This window comes from Manduca sexta, chromosome 5 (assembly GCF_014839805.1).
Source record: "Manduca sexta isolate Smith_Timp_Sample1 chromosome 5, JHU_Msex_v1.0, whole genome shotgun sequence".
NCBI lineage: Eukaryota > Metazoa > Arthropoda > Insecta > Lepidoptera > Sphingidae > Manduca > Manduca sexta.
In genome coordinates this window covers 5,226,613-5,246,860 of record NC_051119.1, presented here as the reverse complement: position 1 = coordinate 5,246,860, position 20,248 = coordinate 5,226,613, and the positions used below count along the sequence as shown (strand labels likewise).

At 34.3% G+C, this 20,248-nt stretch overlaps 1 protein-coding gene and 1 long non-coding RNA gene across 4 annotated transcripts; one reads left to right on the top strand and one right to left on the bottom strand.

The window, feature by feature from the left end:
* Positions 1–3,485: 3,485 nt before the first annotated feature.
* On the bottom strand, positions 3,486–5,978 carry LOC119191546. 3 transcript variants are annotated; one of them, XR_005113486.1, is made up of 3 exons: positions 5,726–5,978; positions 3,854–4,002; positions 3,486–3,558 (listed from the first exon to the last, which is right to left on the bottom strand). It is a non-coding gene; the product is annotated as an uncharacterized LOC119191546 (long non-coding RNA). The 3 variants fall into 3 exon arrangements; XR_005113485.1 differs by lacking the exon at positions 5,726–5,978 and adding an exon at positions 5,590–5,709; XR_005113487.1 differs by lacking the exon at positions 5,726–5,978 and adding an exon at positions 4,975–5,116.
* Positions 5,979–6,121: 143 nt separating this feature from the next.
* LOC115452511 (armadillo repeat-containing protein 6 homolog) lies at positions 6,122–19,886 on the top strand. The gene is made up of 9 exons (XM_030181062.2): positions 6,122–6,378; positions 9,300–9,449; positions 9,806–10,023; positions 10,892–11,048; positions 11,714–11,849; positions 12,407–12,572; positions 16,658–16,751; positions 17,187–17,336; positions 18,157–19,886. The coding sequence occupies exons 1-9, from the start codon at positions 6,262–6,264 to the stop codon at positions 18,376–18,378; spliced, it is 1,410 nt and encodes a 469-aa protein (XP_030036922.1). The 5' UTR covers positions 6,122–6,261; the 3' UTR covers positions 18,379–19,886.
* The last annotated feature ends 362 nt before the right edge of the window (positions 19,887–20,248 follow it).

Here is a 20,248-nt window from a genome sequence, read left to right as displayed (position 1 = left end):
TATTAATTTAGAATTATTTACGTTCGTTATACTAACTTACTTTTCAAACGCACCGTGACTTAGAAAGCTGTTTTGTATCAAACAAAGTATTATCTCATCAAAGATGATAGCTATGTTATAACCTAATATTACTACAATTTCGTAGATTCACTAACTTTGTTAACATAGTAGTACGTTCGGTAACTTTATATGATAAATAAAATAAATTCTTAAGACCAAATCGTATTGTGATAATATATGTATTTTGGTTTTATTTTTTATATTTTACCGATCGAACAATACAGTTCATATTATTTGTGTAAATAAAACAAACTGTAAATTATGTTTTATAATTATCTTTCGTTTGATATAATGTGGTATTTGTAAACATTTATTTTTGCAAATGACAGTTGAAAACTGTCAAGTGTCAATTACTTGTTCAATATTGACGTTTTGATAAATGACAGGATCAGAAAAAAAAGGCGGGAAACTGTGAATAAGCAAAGGCGCCCTTTTTGAATTATTTATTTAAAAAAAAGCTTTTCTAGTATATTTTGTACATTAGCCTTCACATATTTATTAAATAAGTGTCTACATAAATAGTTAGCCCATCAAAATGGGCAGGAAGAGACGGAGAAAAGATGAACTTGAACCTCCGGATCCAGACCTATCGAGCTTCGGATCTTCAGACACGGATTCGTCGGAGTCTCTTGGAGCTGCAGGATCAAAACATAAAGATCCCAAAGACAAATATAAAATATACAAGGTAAAAGGGTACACACGTAAGTATCCCGAGGATACAAATCAAACCGAACTAATAGTCTTCCTTAACCACCTGGACGAGAACAAAGTATTCAGTGATAGGGATCGCATGGCCCTTTCAAAAGGTATACGGGAGCATGGAGTATCAGGTGTTATGCATTTGCGCTCCATCAATAAGTACAAGGTTGGAATAACATTTGATTTGCCTAACAATGCTAACATGTTCATACAAAATAAAAATTGCTCGACCAACTGTCTCTGAACGCAACTATACCCGCTAGAGATACAGAGGTCACTGGAGTTCTCACTTCGGTTCCTATTGATATGTCCAATAAACAGGTCTTTTCGTTGATTGGTAGTTCCAAAAACGTAGTGCAGGTCAGGCGCTTTATGCGCAGGGTGAAAGGAACGACGGTGTGCTAAAATTTATTCCGACCCAGGCAGTGGCTGTAACCTTCGCCTCCACCATCCTCCCTAACTACATATATCTTGACTCGTGGCGACACGAGGTAAGTAAATATATTCCTCCCGTTAAGCAATGCCTTAAATGTTTGAAATATGGACATATTGCTAAATTCTGCCGTAATGCAGAAGTATGTTCGATTTGTACATTAAATCACAATTTTAAAATTGCCAAATTGACTCTAAAGATGCCACATGTGTCAACTGTAAAGGCAATCACGTTGCTATTTCGTCGACATGTCCAATAAAAAACAAAAGGTTGAAGAAAATAAAATAAAATCTAGAAATGCCACATATTCAGAACTTTTGACTCCAATGCATTTCCAGCTCTTTCTGCTCGTACTTTAGATACGCAAATTAATAATTTAATGAAATCGGATACATTTATAAGCACATTAGTTGAAACAATTATTAAAATAATAAGTAATAAAGATGCCCCTATTAATTCTACTTCCATTAAAGAAGTTTTAAAAGCAACGCTAAGTAATAAATTCCCTTCATCTTCATAATGGATTTATCAACTTTAAATATAATACAATGGAATGCCCAAAGTCTGAATAGTAACAAACATATATTTATTAATTTTCTTTATACACACAATATTCATATTGCTATAATCAGTGAAACTTGGTTAAAACCTGAACAAAATTTTAAAATTAAAAATTACAATGTTGAAAGGAATGATTGTGGTAACAAACACAATGGTGTTGCAATTATAATACATAAAAGCATTATTTATTCTAGAATTAACACCTATTTCGATAATTCCTTACAAAATGTATGTGTGAAAATAACAGTTAATAATAAAGATATATGTATAGTTAGTTTCTATAGTCCTTTAAACTCTAACCCAGTCTTCAGCAAAAACAATTTTGATACATTGGTTAAGTCTATTCCTAGTCCTTTCATATTTGCGGGCGATTTTAACGCTCATCACACTTGTTGGGGCTGTGGTTCCGACAGCCCGCGTGGTCGAAATATTCTAGAGGTTATTGAGGATAATAATTTGGTTCTCCTTAATGATGGGCAAGCAACGACTATCGGTTCTCCAACATGGCGACCCAATGCTTTGGATTTATCATTGGTATCTTCATCACTGGCTCTCAACTGTGACTGGTCTGTACATGATTGTCCTCTTGGTACTAGTTATCATATTCCTATAATCATAAAAGTAATGATTAGTCAACCCAACATTCACACTCAAGGAAATTGTTTTAATGCTGTACATTTGCCCATTTACCCAAATTACAAACTGGTGGATTGGCAAATGTATAGAAAACAAGTTGATGTTTTATTAGTAGATTTTGTAATAGATGATACAACTCCTCTTGACTCATATCTCCTTTTTTGCAAAATTTTGCGCACTGCAGCTGCGAATTCTATTCCCAATTGTAATAGATCATATTTGTATGAGAACTCAAATATTACAACTCATTCATGTCAGAGAAACAATAGGAAAAGCCCTACACTTCCGTGGTGGAATCAAAAGTGTACACAGGCTGTATCAAATTTCAAAACTGCATATATATCTTTCAAGAATAATCCCACACAGGAAACTTATTTACAGTTCAAAAGGCTTAGAGCAGTTAAAAACTAACTTTAAAAATAGAAAGGCGAAAAAGTTGGTTCTCTCTTTGTGAAACCTTTAATAGATGCACACCATTGTCTATCATATGGAAATTTATGCGAAAATTTAATAAAACCTATAATTTTAATAATCATGAAGATGACTTATGGGTATCTGATTTTTTAAAAGAAATATACTCCGGACTCTGTACAATATAACTCAGAATTACTTTTTACCAATAATGTAAATAACAACAATAGCTTTCTCCTCAATCCTTTTACGATAAAAGAACTCATATCAGCCATCTCATCTCGTAGAGATTCTGCTTATGGTCTCGACGGAATGTCATATATTTTATTCAAAAGCTCAGTGTTACAAGTTTAGAGATATTTTTACAAATCTTGAATCTTCTTTGGGATAATAACATAATACCACAAGACTGGAAAATGGATTGCCTTGTACCAATTTTAAAACCTGATAAGCCAAAAGTTACACCCCCGATTCTTATCGCCCTATAGCACTTACTTCTTGTGTTGGTAAATTATTTGAACAATTGCTTAAACATCGTTTAGAGTTCTATGTAGAAAAATATAATATATTACCTTCCAATCAATTTGGTTTCCGTAGAAATCGTTCTGCTAGAGAAAGCCTTTGCCAGTTACAGCAGGATATACAAAACACTATATCCGCAAAAGAAAACATGGTCAGTGTATTCTTTGACATCGCAGGTGCTTTTAATAGTGTAAACATAGATATTCTATGCCTTGAGTTATTACAAATAGGGATTCCTGAAAAAATTATAAAGTGGATTAAAAATTTCTTAATGAACAGAGAAGTATTTACTAAATTTAATAGACACCTTTATGGTCCTAGACTTTCGTCAAAAGGAGTTTGTCAAGGGGTATATTGTCGCCTTTAATATTCATATTGTATATCCGTAGACTAAATCTAATATTGGGCCCTTATGTTAAAAATTTACAATTCGCAGATGATTTGGTTGTTTATACATCTGGAACTAATGTATCACAAGTGGTTTCAACAATTAATGATGCATTAGCAAAATTGTACAACTATTTTTCTTACCTTGATCTCAGTGTGAATCCATCCAAGTCTAAAGTTATTGTATTTGGTAAACATTGTCACAGTACACCTGCTGTGCAATATAATAATTGTTTGTTACCCACTACATCTGAAGTGAAATTTTTGGGTGTCCATATTTCATATAATTTATCCTGGAATAATTATTTAAAACATATAATTAATAAGGCAAATAAAGCATGTAACATTTTAAAGTCCTTGTCTGGTTCATATTGGGGTTCTGACCCCCAAATTTTTGTTGTTATTGTACAAATCGTTAGTTCGTAGTCATTTTGAATATGGTTTTTATTGCTTTTGCTGCAGATGCTAGAATTGTAAATAGTTTAGATGTTTTGCAAAACAAGTGTTTGCGTATTATTACCGGGGCATTCAGAAGCACTCCCATAAATGCAATGCAAATAGAATGTAATGTCCCACCATTAAGTATTCGATTTAATTACTTGAAAGAAAGATTCATATTAAAACTTTTTAGTGTAACTAATAATAATCTTTTGGCCAACTTGTTGCATTCTGTTACTCAATTCTCCCTAAACCAATTTATATTTTACAAGGTCTTCAAGAGTTCATGAGCTTTATTAAAAACATGAACATTTATCAATCAAAACACATTTTGCCTTGCTATGAAGGATCTTACATTAGTAAGTTTCCATCTATTGATATAATTTTAAATCAAAAAAAGGGACCTGCCCTCGAAAGAAGAAGTAATCAATATGCTTTTAAAATTTTCAGACCATAAATTTATATATACTGATGGCTCCAAAAATGATAGGGCTGTGTCTTTTGCCATATATGAGCCCTCTTCAAATATAGGCATCGGTAAAAAAATTGATAAAGCTGCTAGTATCTTCACAGCTGAAGCTGTCGCCATTTTCAGTGCTTTAAAACACATAAAAAATTTTAATTCTGACCATACTAAATGGATAATAGTTAGTGATAGCAGGAGTGTATTAGAAAACCTTGCAAATAATAAATTTCATGCTAACACTAATTATGTCATTTATTTAATAAAAGAACTATGGGTCGAACTGTCCAAATTAGATATAGTAGTTCGTTTTGTTTGGGTTCCTTCACATATTGGCGTCATAGGAAATGAAAGGGCAGATTACCTGGCCAAAAAAATTGTTGAGTTACAAGAATTAATTCCTAATTCCAATATTGATATGACTGTATCCATACCACACACAGACGCTGTTAGTTTCTTAAAACAGCGTATGTGTCAAGCATGGGGGAGACATTCATATCAATACACACACCTCATGAAAATAAAGGAAACTGGTTTGCTAGTATGGATGTCCAAATAAACTCCACTCCTTGGTTTTGCAAGAAAAATAATTTTATCAATAGAAAATTTTATTCAATTATTTGTCGTATGCGTTTTGGTCATTATAGATTAAATTGTCATCTTCATCGTATTAAAATGGCTAATTCTCCCTATTGCGAATATTGTCAATCACAAAAAATTCAATCACTACATCACATTTTCTTCGAATGTTCATCTTTCAACATTCAGCGCCTTGTGTTGGCGGATGAGCTTTTAAAAATCTATAAGAAGCCTAACCGGGTCCCGCAATGTTTAAAAGAGTTGCTTAAGAATGCCTCAACTTATGTTTACTTGTATAAATTTATAAAAGACACTGTAAATGATATTTAGTTGTTTTTTGTTTATTTCGTTGAAATTTCTATTACGTAGTAATATTGTAAATATTGTTATTAAGTCTTACTTGTTAACTATTTTACAGGATATTGGTTTCAGACATATATTATAAAATGTATTATAATCAGTTCTTTAACAGCTGAGTCTGACAGATAATATCTGCCATTGATTATATTTGATTTGAACTTAGAGGAAGTACTTACTCTAAGTTTTTGAAATTTTGAAGCACGCTCAATACATGGAGCAAAGAGCAAATAGTGGAATTGCAAATTCTATATCTCAATGAAGCTTTAAATTAAGAAGAGGATAGTAAAAACATATTTTACGGATAGTATGAAACATATTCACTGACGAGGAAAATCGTACTGAATTGATATTTACTCTGGATTTGACAATTGGAAAAATGGATTATACTTTACCTGGAATTGACTATACTTACGAAAACTACTAATTGGAATACTTACGAAAGACAATATATTAAGAATTTAAATTTGAAGAAAAGAAATACGTAAGACTAGGCAGTATAGTCGTAAGACTATAGCCTGTCCTATAAGGACGAATTATAAAAAAAAAAAAAAAAAAAAAATGACAGGATCATGTCATAATTTTTTTCTTGATATTTTGACGTCCTCGTTCAAGTTGTATCGGTTTTCACCTGCGAATCAATTTAAGTTTTTCTATAAAAGTACAGCGAACATAGTACAAAAATCACATAAGACTTGAAGCTAAGATATTAAACATGGTACGCGTAATCACCCAAGACACCTACGATGAGGTTGTTAAAGAAAATATGGAAGAATTCGACATGAGTCCAGAAGAAGCAATAAACGAAGCCGTAGCTCAATTTGAAGCACAAGTAAGTTATTTTTTTTATTATTTTTTAATTGTTAATTAGTTTTAAGTTGGTCTCTAATCCTAATTGGTTAAAAGATTTTTTTTATTAAGTTCTGTGTAAGGAAATAATCACGTTGGTCATGGTCTAAAATTCTAAATTAAAAAGAAAATGCAAAGGTCAATGTAACAGAAAACTCTTATTTATTTGCATTGTACTATTTGTGTTATAACTCATTCACTCTCAATTATGATTCAATTAATTTCTAAGATAAAAGGCAGCCTGCATCACTCAAAGATCATGTAGATTTTTATTAGTAAACTAGGTGATAATTGCGGCTTTGCTCGCGGAAATACCTTTTCAGCTACTATTGTTGTATTTATGTCTGTGTAGAGAAATATGGTTTAAATGGTTTTAAAGTTCCAAAAACACAATATGATGCCAGTGCCATCCATTTATAAAATCAGACTAAAAAGTTCCATTAATCTCATAGGAGCAAATTAGTAATCAGTAAAAATAGTCTATGTTATAACCAACGGCATTGTTCACCTCTGTCCCAAATTTCATGCAAAATCTGCTGTTGTTTCTTCATTTACTTCTAACAAACATCCAAACATTTCACTTCACATTTATAATATAAGTAAGATAAGAAGTAAGATACATTTTTAGAATCAGATCAATATTTCCATGTTGGACATCCACCTGCAAGGTAGACAGTCGTCTTGATAAAGGTTGCAGGAACACGTTGGATGCAGGCCGCTTTCCACAGGTTTGTGTGGAAACCTTTAGGGGAGGCCTATGTTTGGCAGTGGTCTTTATGTAGATTTATTTATTTATTTATTTATTAGCACTGCCACATTGTACATATAATAACAGTTACACATAGTTATACTAGTTTTAAACAATATTATAGTCGCTGATATGTACAACAAGTACGGCGTACATAACATTCGCCACAGCACTCAGCGAGTAGCATATTTTTATGGGGCCTCAATACGGTACACATAATATTAATAATAATGAACAATTTTTTAAACTACAGATACAATATAAAAAAAACAAAAACAAAAACTTAACTTCTATGACAAAAAAATAAAAAATAATATGAGATAAACCATGTAATTGTGAGGGTTATGAAAGTGATTCGTAAATCTTGCGTTTAAAGATCGGGTAAGAGTCATGGAACACGTCTAATTCCTTACAATCTATTAAAAACTGATTGTACTGGTTGCAGATTCTAGTACAGGGTGATTGAAGACCCAAGTTAGTTTTAGAAAATGGAGTATAAAGAATGTTGCGAGTTGGAGTTCGTGGGTGATTTCGCGGAACTGAAAGGCTGAAACGTTCGAGTATATGGTTACAATTAGTTTTACCGTTTATAATCTTATGAAGCTGACACATGTTCTGGAGTTTACGACGATTAGTGAGCGATAACATTTTAAATTTATTCAACCGTAGATTATATGGAGATCTATGTGAAAAGCCAGGAGTGAGAAAAGCCAGGTGTCGTGTAAACACTCTCTGTATATTCTCTAAGCGTTAATATAATATAATTAATATTTATATAATATAATTAATATAATTAATATTTCCAAAGATTACTTCACTTCATAGTATAAAACAAAGTCGCTTTCTCTGTCCCTATGTGTGCTTAAATCTTTAAAACTACGCAATGGATTTTGATGTGGTTTGTTTTAATAGATAGAGTGATTCAAGAGGAAGGTTTATATGTATAATAATAACATCCATTAAATAGTGGAGAAATACTGTTATTTTGTTATGTTATACCAGTGCGAAGCCAGAGCGGGCCACTATATTTTTATATACAACATTCACAGTTTTTCTGTAGTGTATTTAGTATCAGCATTGCACCCGTGCGAAGCCAGGGCGGGTCGCTAGTATCCATATAAAGGATAAGTATCTATGTAACTTTCTCTCATCAGTCTACATTCTATTGGACCCCAATCCAGTTGCCATCAGGTGCGGTAGGGTCACTTTGTTTCTATTGCTAATTGCTGATCTAATGAGTAATGTCTGATATCATCTGGTGATGTCATATCACGATTTGTATCATGGAATAATACTTTAATATAGTCCAATCACGTCCATAAATTATTTGCAATGCAAATTGATCTCATTGATTGCCTCATTGGGTATTTTAATATTTAATGGTAGGTTCATGATCCTATCTGGGTAACTATCAACATTTTGTTTCTATTAATATAATAATATCAGCCCTGTATTATATACTGACCCACTGTTGGGCACGGGCCTCCTCTACCACTGAGAGGGATTAGGCCTTAGTCCACCGCGCTGGCCTAGTGCGGATTGGTAGACTCGACACACCCTCGAAAATTCCTATAGAGAATTTCTCAGGTATGCAGGTTTCCTCATGATGTTTTCCTTCATTGTTAAAGCAAACGATAATTCACAAAGAATACACACATAATTTTTAGAAAAGTCAGAGGTGTGTGCCCTTAGGATTTGAACCTGTGGACAATTGTCTCGGCAGTCCGTTCCACGACCATCTAGTCTACCGCCTCTTTAAGTTTCTATTGCTAGAAGTATAATGCACCAGAGAGATTCAAGTTGAAGTAGCTTTTGAAGTAGCATGTATGTCAATTAGGTATTGCTGGAATAAGATCATAGGCAGGGTAATTAGTAACCATTAATTGACTCAATATCTCATGCTATGGGATCGTGGCTGTGTTAGTCAACACAATGCCCTCCATGAAAGCTCGAGGCCCAGGGCATTTGAACTGTTACCCCTCCTCCTTCCTCTGAGGCGGCCAGACTGCAACTGTCTCAGGGTGACAATTGTATAGCCCCAGAATGTTTTGTAATCTACATTTCTAGATGATATTACTGCTATGGGCAGTTGTCACTTCTCACAAACCTAGAAATGTTCCTTGGATCCATTGTTCACATGCTGTATTTTTTTGTAGGGTGTGGACTTATCAAATATAATAAAAGACTTAGCACTAAGTTCTGGAGATGACCATCTAGTGTCCACAACGGTAGCGAAATTGAAAGAAATTTGGGATGACAAACAACGCGATTTTAATGATCTGATGAAAGAATTTGATACATTGAAGGTATTTATGAGTTGATATTAATTTCATAATATAGAAATAATTGTTATAGATTAAAATTAAACCAGTATTCTTTAACAAAAAAAGCCTTTTTATAGATATAATATTAATTATGCAAAATATAAAAGAGATACTGTGAAGCAGCTATAATTACATTTTATATTTATCTTTCTTAAATGTAGTTTAAAAACAAAGCTTCTTGAAATAAAATATTATCACACAATATTTAAAAAAAATGGTCTTACTAAGACATTTCTTTACTTGCAGTTAGTTATCTAAGTATAAAAAAAATACAGTCATAGTAATTAAAAATATAGACCATAAAAATAAAATGAATAGTGACATATTATTTTTTTCAGTCTGAATGCGCTAAAGACATAGCTCGGCGAGTCAGGGCAAGTAAAGATGGCGCGTACAAAGTACTAATCACAATCTTAGACTCGAAACAGAGTAAATTCTTCCAAGAGTTGAGTGATCATGACAGGCGACTGATATTGAAGGTATTGGACTGCCTGATAGCATTAATGGACATGCAGCCAGACCTCCTTGATCATAAGGGGATTGATTTGATAAAGAAGTAAGTGTTTAATAATAAATTGTTTCATTTATTGCAGATTTTTTTTTATTTTATGGTGCTATTTTTTTTCAATTAGAATTAAATTGAAAGCGCTTATACGAGAAACTTAACCAAGATATTTATTTATCATAAGTTCTGTAATGTCACCTTTTGGTAGTCACCCGCAATAGTTTAAAAGTAAATGAGAAATATAAAGAATTAATTACCACATATCACTGAAAACACAATATGTCTTATTGTATTATTGCTGTTTACCTCCATTTTCAATAAACGATCTCGATCGCTTTTTTCGGTCTATCGCGAAAAGGAACCAATCAGAACAAAGTATTTTATACATAGTTATAAATAAGTTATTTTGATTGGTTTATTCTCGAAATAGGATTGAAGATTGAGATTGGGATTGTTTATTGAAAACAGCTGTTATTCGTTATAACCGGATTCTACTGTATAATAGATTGATAGTCTGAATTATTTACACATAAGTATTAAAATTAAACTATTTTTCGGATTTTATAGTCTTCGTGGTCACGGGGGGGACTGAGGTGTTGGTCATCCGTAAAGTTACAAATTCTACCTTTATTTTTATAATAATACATTTTTTAAATGTTTTGCTTGGTGGTCCGATCTATGCAGAATGAGCTCCCAGTGTCTTGAAGTCTGGCAGTCGGTCTTTTGGGTTGCATTAATTATAATATGAAAACCGCTATAAAATACGAAAAATAATTTAACTTTAATGTCTAACATTCGTGTAAACATAAGTCATCATTATACACATTAGTATCCAATCGGCTCACTGGTAAAATATTTAAATAGTGAATAAAGAATCTTGCACAAACCCTTGATAATAGAAGCTTAAACTTTTTTTCAGTATGCTTGATAATGTAGAAGATGAAGAGATATTAACGTCAACTCTCAAATGGACCACAAACTGTTGTATAAAACATGAGATGAACCGACAGAAGTTGTTTGCGAAAAGTATTTCTGATAACCTCAAGTGTATGCTAAAGGTTACTGGCAATGTGAAGGTATGAGACTATTATATTATTTCATTGAAAATGAATTTTAACATTTAAATAAATACCCTTATACATTCTGTACATACTTTAACATTTCAATAAATCTAAATATTATATTTTATTAAGAAAAAGTTTCTCCCACTCTATGTTACTCTACAGGGTCTCTGATTATGTACCTAACAATGTGACACCAAAGCGACAATTGCAATAAATTGAAATGAATTTTTATAAAATTTATCCAAAATATTTTTTTTACTCAATATTTTATAAGTAGATTGTAGGTGTTCATCGAAACCAGCTATAATGCATTTGAGTTTGATTATTTATAAATTGGACGTAGATGCGCAGTCCACAAAATGACATTTTTGAAATAGTGATGATTTAATTTGTATTAGAAGTTTAATTCGTATTTTTGCTCATTGATATTTTATTATATATTTAGTTAATAAATTCGTAGATAAAACGCATAATTTGGTATACATTTTAGATAAATTCAATTGAAATCATTTAGTGAACTGACAGGTTGTATTCTAAACTACCTACCTTTGTCATTTCTTCTTCCTTGATTTTACCCATTTCTTCCTGCACATAAAAGGCATGATGAATTAGATATCGATGAATACTGCGATCAATTTAAGTTTTTCGATGGCAATAAAGACTTTAATATTTTTCAGTTGCTGAGTGCAACCCTTGAAGTCATTAGGAAATTGACATTAGATGATGACATTAGAGTTGAATTTGGCAAAGCGCATGACCATGCGAAGGAATTGGGTGCCCACCTTTTGGTACCACTCACGAATTTATTAAAAGGTAAACTGATTATGTCCTGTTTTAAACGACTTCCATCATAAGAATGGCAATGTGGGCTTCCGCTCCAAAATAGCTTTTAACACAAGTATTGAACCCCAATCATTCTAATTAACCCTTGGTGACTGCCAATAAACAAAAAGAGAACTTTTGTTAGCATAAAGTGTACTTATTATGATCAGTAACAATAAACAGACATATTCACACCTTTAATCCCCAAAGGGGTAGGCAGAGGCGGAACTGGTGCACCCAATTTCTGCTGTGCGTATTTCGTTTCATAATCTGATAGGGGACTATGTCCATATCGGGCACCAATTCCAGACTCCGGGCTGATACTGGCTAGAAAAATTTAATATCACTGCTCAACCCGGAGATCGATTCCCAGACCTTAGCACTGCAGTCGTACCGTGATACAACTACGCCACCGAAGCAATCATAGACAGCAATTAACTAAATTATTTTCAATGATTGTAATCCGTATTTTCTGTGCCATAAGTACTGAATTAAAATTACCCATCTAAAACTTCGCCAACCGATAAGCAACTCTATTCCCTCCGTAGAGAACACACAACCGCCGCTAGCTTCAGAGCTGATGCTAACAATGGCCGCCTTGTTGGTACGTCACGAGTTGTGCAAAATGGTCGCCGATGCTGGATCCGACGTACTGTTTACAGTGCTAGCTGATAATTATGAAAATGTTGCTGTTGTACAGCAAGCTAATAAATTGTAAGTTTCCATTAATTTTTATAAGGGTCATTTTGACATCGCGTTACTAAATTAAACCACATACTTATCTACTTGGAAATAACACTTTACAATAAGTTACTTGAGCCCTAGATGTAAAATAAAAAAGAGTAAGTTTCAAACAAAATAAATATTAATAAAAAGTAATTTTAATTTTACGCGCCCTAAGGCCACTATTATTACTCTAAGATAATTCGTCGCAGCGGCAACATCATACTTTTAGTCATAAATACACCCACGCACATGCTACATTTCCATTAAGCTACAAAATGATCAAAAAATCAGAAAACTAAAACCAAGATTTTTGGTTTAAATATTCGTAATTAATGGATGATTTTTGGTACAATGTCAGCAAAGGCGGAGACGAGTATGGGGTTTCATTTAGTAACGCAATGTCAAAATGACCCTGTATATCAATAGACGACGAAGATGCTCGCCTGATGGTAAGCGTTATGACTGATCATGAACATGCTATCACCATTGACGTATATTCTATAGACACGAACGTCCATATCGACGCTTCAAAGGCAATCCTATCTATGCGACAAATATACCGAAAATGTAGTCTATAAATATTTAGAATCGCTATATGTTTCGGCGTCATTTAATCTAGGTTTTGTAGGTGTAGGACAATTTTAATAACATTAGGAATAATTGAATTGTTAATTGAACAATAATTGAATTGTTATGAGCTTTTATATTAAAATCAAAACTTTAAATCAATCTACTCAAAAATTTACTGATTGTCGCTTAGATAATATTGCCTTATAAGCGTCGATATAAACTATTTGTTCAAAATCTGAACTAAAATGTCAACCATAACGTCACTGCTATAATCTATTTATTCACTTGAACTACAAATAATGTTACTTATTTGACTAATATTTTTTATTTATTCAAATCCAGTTTTACACTTAGACTCGAGTTCTTATATCATGAGCGCCACTCCGTAGACAACCACAAGCTGACAATTTTGACCATATTAAAGTCAGTTTGAATAGATATCAGTTCAAATCAGTTGAACACTGTGAATGTTCGGTACGCTGAATCTAGGACCTAGTACATATTATTATATCGATTTGTATCACCACCTAGAATACAAATACTGCACTCGTCATACTGAGCCTTGATATTTTGTTAAGGAATAAAAGGCCCTACTACATATTATTAAAGTTTACATTATGTTGATTCAGTACTAAATGTGTAGTAATCTGAACTATATTGTCTGCATCCTACATTTGACGCATAAAGTAAATACAATACATATATACATACATAACATCACGCATTTATCCCCGAAAGGGTATGCAGAGGCGCAACTAGGTCACCCACTTTTCGCCAAGTATGTTCCGTCCCATGATGTGATAGGGGGCGAGCCTATCGCCATATCGGGCACAAATTCCAGACTCCGGGCTGATACTGAGCAGAAAAACCCAAATATCACTTTGCCCGACCCGGGATTCGAACCCAGGACCTCAGAGCGCTATTGTACCGGACATGCAATACAACTACGCCACCGAGGCAGTCTAAGTAAATACAATATAGGTGAAAAATCATTTATTGTTTTAAAAACTACATTTGTGCAAAACTACTAGAATTCTAAAAGGTTATGTAATAAAGATTACTTTTAGAAACCACACAATTTCTCCGCCGATTGGAAAAATGATCTCAGATATAAACATCTCTGGTTGTCGATATGCAGAGTTTTATTCTTCACCATGATTTCATTCTCCAATAGAGATCTCTCGTGGATAAGTTCCGCTCTCAACTTCTCCGTCTCCAAAGACCGTTTCTGCAAAAGACTCATGCACTGATTCAAATCTCTCACCTCTTCGATGAGGCTTATCAGAGATCCTTCTCTGCAGTTCTCCACGTTTGGCCTCCAGTTCTTCGTGTTGAGCCTCGTCTGAGCGACTTGTATCCTCTGGGATACCTTCATCATTTCTTCATGCAATGTTTCTAGAATATTCTCCGTCTCTACTATCTTCTGTAGCGTCAGTAATAACTGATTTTCTAGTTCAGTTTTAACTTGTTCAGTTCTCGCTATTCTTTCGCTGAGTGCTTTGTTTACTTTGATATCTTGGGAGCGGAGATCTCTTGCTGTGTTTATGAGTATTGCGTCGACTTTAGCTCTAAGGTTCTTGGAGTTCTCAAAAGCTTTTTTGAATTGGTCTAGAGCACTAATGGAATAATGTTCCCACGTTTCAACATTCGATTGACCTTCCGATAGTCTAGTAGCACCTGCAGAATCTTTAACATGTTGAGATTTCGTCTCTAAATCAGTATTAGCACTTTCGTATTTAAAAGCGAGGTATTTATCGCTCCAATCTCTTTCAAGAGAATGTTTCGCTGCAACGTTCACTTTCATTTGGTGTTCTATGTCTCTCAACATATCTGTATGAAGTCGTTTAACATTTTGTATAACAGCTGATTCAGTGAACAATTCCTCTTGTGGCACATCGTATACTAAATCACTTTGCATTCTATTCCTTCGTAAATCCAAACATTCTTCAGTTATATATTCAGGTATTTTCAAGGTATCCATTGCGTTCTTGACTTGTTGTCTTTGGTTTTCCAAAATGTTGATCTCTGCGTCGATATCCGCTATGGCTCTTTCTAACTCGGACTTCCAATAGTTAATGTGTCGCGTACGATGCTTTAGTTGATCCGTACTATCGCTGAAGTCGTTGCACGATGTTTGGTTCACCTTGATAATGCAGTTCTTTGTAATGGAAGTGTTGTTGTCAGTCGTTTTTATTATGTCGCCTTTCAACACTCGCTGGTTGTGGTCGTGCCAATTTATTAGCGTTGATAGTCCATGGCTCTTGTCGCCGTAGGATAAGAAGTCGCCTCTTTCAGCTGAGCTCATAGTTTTAATATGGTCACTGCAAAATGATCTCACTGCACCTCTTGGTAAGTGTGGTTCTAGAGTATCGATTGAGTGATGTTTATCCCTTAAACACAATGCCGTAGCACGGGACGCCCTCAAGCCAGATGGCGGGACAACTTACAGAAGAGGGCCGGCAGTGACTGTATGCATAAAGCAGTAGACGGGGCTCTGTGGCCTACCTTGGGAGAGGCCTATGTCCAGCAGTGGACTGCAACGGGCTGATGATGATGATAACAATGCCGGCCTGTTTAAAGCCTGATATATGATATAGTTTGTTAAACTTGTCCTAAAGCAGTGAAGTACAAAATGAAGCCCTATTTGTAAGAAGACGTATTGTCTCTTCGAGCGAGTAATGATTTAACTGTTACTATGGAATGTTAGTTGTTGTGGCAACAGAGATCGAATTTATTGCATCGTTATTATACATTATTACTTGATGACTCACCTATACAAAAAAATACATTGTACTTTTCTTGTATGAATAAGAGTCTATAAAGTAATCCAGGAATAGATTAAACAGTTTCTGCACTAATTGTAACAAAACTTTTTATCTTCTTTACAAACTTTCTCTTTTATATAATGAATAATACCAGCCCTGTATTATATACTGTCCCATTACAAGGCACGGGCTTCCCTGTACTACTGAGAGGGTTTAAGCCTTAGGCCACCACGTTGGCCTAGTGCGGGTTGGTAGACTTCACAGGCCTTATGGAGAAGTTCTTAAATATGCAGATATACTCACTATGTTTTCTTTCACCGTTACAGCAAGCGATAATCCACAAAATGTCACAAGAAAGCAAAATTCGCGATCTCGTTCACTTGGACGACATAATTATTAAATTTTTTTTAGTTTTAAAACCAAATTACTAAAGTAGAAATAAAAACTATGGAACCAATCTAGAGGTATATTCTTTCGAATAAAAAAAAATTCAAAATTGGTCCATAAATGAGCGAGTTCTGAAGTAACAAACATAAAAAAAAATTCACACCGAATTGATAACCTCCTCCTTTTTTTGAAGTCGGTTAAAAAAACACACACATGACTTCATGTCATAGGTGCATGCCATTGGGTTTTGAACCTGCGGATATTCGTCTCGACAGTTTTTTCGACATAAATAGGCTATCGTTTCTTTATTTATAAGGAGGAAGTAAAAAGAATATCTTTTTTTTTTTTCAGAATAACAGCTTTAGCAGGCAACGATGATGTGAAAAGAGATCTAGTCAAAAGTGGTATAGCGCCTGTTATGGTGTCCATATTGGCCAGACATTCGGTAAGTCATGATTTATAACTTGTGTAAGCGAATTCGCGTAGGATCTTTTTTTGCATCGCCTCATGTGATCGCTTAACACTTTTTAGGGTTCCATCACTCGAAAGGAACCCTTATAGGATCCCTTTGTTGCCGCCTGTCTGTCGCGTAGAGGTATCGAATTAAAATTGATATCGATTTTAATACAAATTTTGATACTTTTTTAATTATTATATAGAGAATTAATACTATTTAGTCATTTTTTGTTTTGTGTCATTTCAAAGACTTTGGAGCCTTTATGGTCACGGGGGGACTGAAGTGTTGATCATCCGAAAAGTCAACGGTACAATATCTACCCACATTTTACAATTATATAAATAAAAAAAAAATTAAACAATAATCCTCGATCCCGATTCACCCCGTTATGGATATTTGATATATGTTTTTTTTTCTATCCAGAGCAACGCAACAGCAACAGCATTAACCCTGAAGTGTATAGCGGCGCTGACGCTCCGCGAGCCGACGCACAGCCGACTGTTCTTCGACTGCGGCGCGCCTGAAGTCATCGCCGACTGCATGAAAGTGCATCCTGATAACGCGGCCGTGCAGGTAAGTGGGGGACATAGGCCAAATAATAAAATCACCATCGTCATTTATACAGGGTCATTTAGACATTACGTTGCTAAATGAGACCACATTTTTCACTTTTTTTTTATTACTTTGAATGTAGAGATGAGCTTGCCGTTGGCCTGATGGTAAGCGATACGACCGCCCATAAACAATATAGGTTAATAGTGAAATAAAATCATCGTAAAAAAAACATTTCAAATTGATAACCTCCTCTTTTTTTGTAAAGTCATTTAAAATAACATGAAAAATATATTTACTCTTTTTATATTATAATTCCTTAACAGTTATATTTCTAACTTTTTATTTATCGTGTTTTTCTTTTTACTTTTAACTAGTGATGTGACCAATTATTTTTAACTATTAATTACATCACTACTCTCAAGTTGAGTGATAGGCACGCATCAAGTTTCTGCATATTGCTACTATATAGACTCTATATTATAGAGGACTAACTTTTGCTCGCGGCTTCGCCCGCGTGAAGGACTATTCCGGGATAATTTTTTTTCCGACTTACTTGATATGTATCGTTATATTATGACCAAATTACACAAAATCATTATAAATTGTAGCCTATGTGTTACTCTGATGTATAACCAATATCACTGTAAAGTTTCATCCAAATCCGTTCATTAGTTTTTTCTTGGCAGAGGAACAAACATAAATCCATCCTCACAAACTTTTGCATTTATAATATTAATAGGAATGTAAAAAAAAAATATTGTAGTGAACTGTTTGCTCGTTTCACCATAATTTAAGAATATTGACAATGCCAAAGAATTCAATATATAAATATTTACAGAAAAACGGCTGCTGGGCGATAAGGAACATGGTGGCGCGTTGTCGCGAACAAAACCCGAAGTTTCACGAATTGGGAATCGAAGCTATACTCAACCAATCGTACGAGAAGTTCGGGCAAGACTTCGGGTTCGACATCAAGTCGGCGCTGAGGGACTTGGAGTGTGATGTCAAGTTAGATGAACAGTGGACTGGTAAAGGAGTTCAAATGAGCAATGATAGTTAATATGTGATCATAATTTTACATTTTAGGGTAGGTAGAGATGTATCCACTTAACCCCGAGTAATAGGGGGTGAAACTAATTATAATTATAATTTGATGTTCTTACTTATTATAAAAATCTCCCGTCTTGTCTGGCTGAACGCGATGAACTCAAAATCTATCGGATTTGGATAAAGTTTGACATGAAGATAGTTTGGGGCCCTAGGAAAGACATAGGCAAGATTTTTTCGGGTAAAATATATAGAGGGGCGTTTGTACCGCTTTCAAGCGAAGCCGCGAAGATAAGCTAGTCGTCAATTGAAATTTCATTCTCTCCAGCTATATAAGGTCCCCAATAATTTAAGTATAAATTAATATTTTTATCGCGTACAAAAGTCCTTTGTTTTTAATAATGTAATTTCTTTTTCTTTTTTTGTAATATAGAATAAAAAGAATTTAAGGGGCGAAAATATACTAAACTTATATTGAGATTAATTAAAATACCAGAAGGTCTCTCGTATGTCAGAGCTCTTCTGAATGAGTACCTAAGTTATCGTGGTTTTCTACCGCCGTATGGAGCAGCTCCTTAAGTTATTCACCCCCTATTACTAGACAAAATGGTACATCGAAACTACGGTTTTATTATCAAGGACATAAGGTTGTTTACACGTACGCATTTTTTGCGACTTATTTTAACTAAATATACTTTAAACTCATGTATTTTTTATTAAAATAACACAATTTAACTGTGATTTATATAATGCTTTCTTATATTTACGCGAATGTTAGACATTATTATAATAATCTTGCGGATTTTATCACGGTATTTAGATTATAATTATATATTATCTTTTTGTATACATAGTATGTATTTTAATTTAGTAAATGACTGTATAGTAAATAAATAAAATAAATAATAAAATAAAATAAATAATGGAACCCAAAAGACCGGCTGCCAGACTTCAAGACACTGTGAGCTCATTCTGCGTAGATCGGACCACCAACAACTAAAATTGTATAATTGTAAAATGTAGGTAGATGTTGTTATTTTGACTTTGCGGATGAACAACACCTCAGTCCGTGGTCACGAAGGCTGCAGTCTTCGAAACGTCGGGAGAATGTTATAATATAAAAACCGCTGTAAAATCCGTAAAATAGTTTTATTTTAATGTGATTTATATGACAAAGTTTTGTTAACGGCCTGAAGTTAGGAACAGTTATTATTTAATCGTACTGAACATAGTCACGCTATTCTATCTATAGCCGCAGTATAGCCTAACAAGGAAATAATTGATTCTGCATTGTTGATTCCGCCCATCTCCTAAAGTACACATTATTTTAATTTGCAACCAATAATATTAGATAGAAAATTTAATAAGGAATATGTAGGTAGTCTAAATTTTTCAGAGAACTGAAATTAGTTTTCAAAGAAATTATTGGTAATTATTTGCATCTTCGTAATTCATGCGCCTTAAATGTAAGGAACAAATATTCAAGGCCGTTTGCTCGGAAGAGGGCCTTAATTTAACTTATTGGAGCGTCTAACAGCTACTAATGTACTAAGTATCAATAGACTACTTTTTTTTTTTGATTTCGCGGAGAAAGTCCCTTATTACTACCGCCCAGCCTTCGTGGGGGGTGACTGAGCGGCTATGCTGGGGTAACCGTGCCTTACGGCCCGGCGTTGAGCCGCCCGGATTTGATGACGACCTTCGGGCGACCGCAGGGCCGAGTCCCTATGTACAACTAACCTACGCACGGCCTACCAGCTAAAACTCCGCGGTGGCCCTCTTCGGCGCATTAGGAACGGCTGCGGGCTTCCTCTGACGGAGTTGTCTAAGTCTTCGTCCGCAGCCGCCCCTGCGCGGTGCCGCCTTGCGGCCCGTCTCCTATG

Bases quoted from the DNA above. Each gene is read 5' to 3' on its own strand.
- LOC115452511 (XM_030181062.2), top strand. From the start codon at position 6,262: ATGGTACGCGTAATCACCCAAGACACCTACGATGAGGTTGTTAAAGAA. The intron at 10,024-10,891 runs GTAAGTGTTTAA...ACTTTTTTTCAG, and splicing joins GGGATTGATTTGATAAAGAA to TATGCTTGATAATGTAGAAG. The intron at 17,337-18,156 runs GTAAGTGGGGGA...AAATATTTACAG, and splicing joins CTGATAACGCGGCCGTGCAG to AAAAACGGCTGCTGGGCGAT.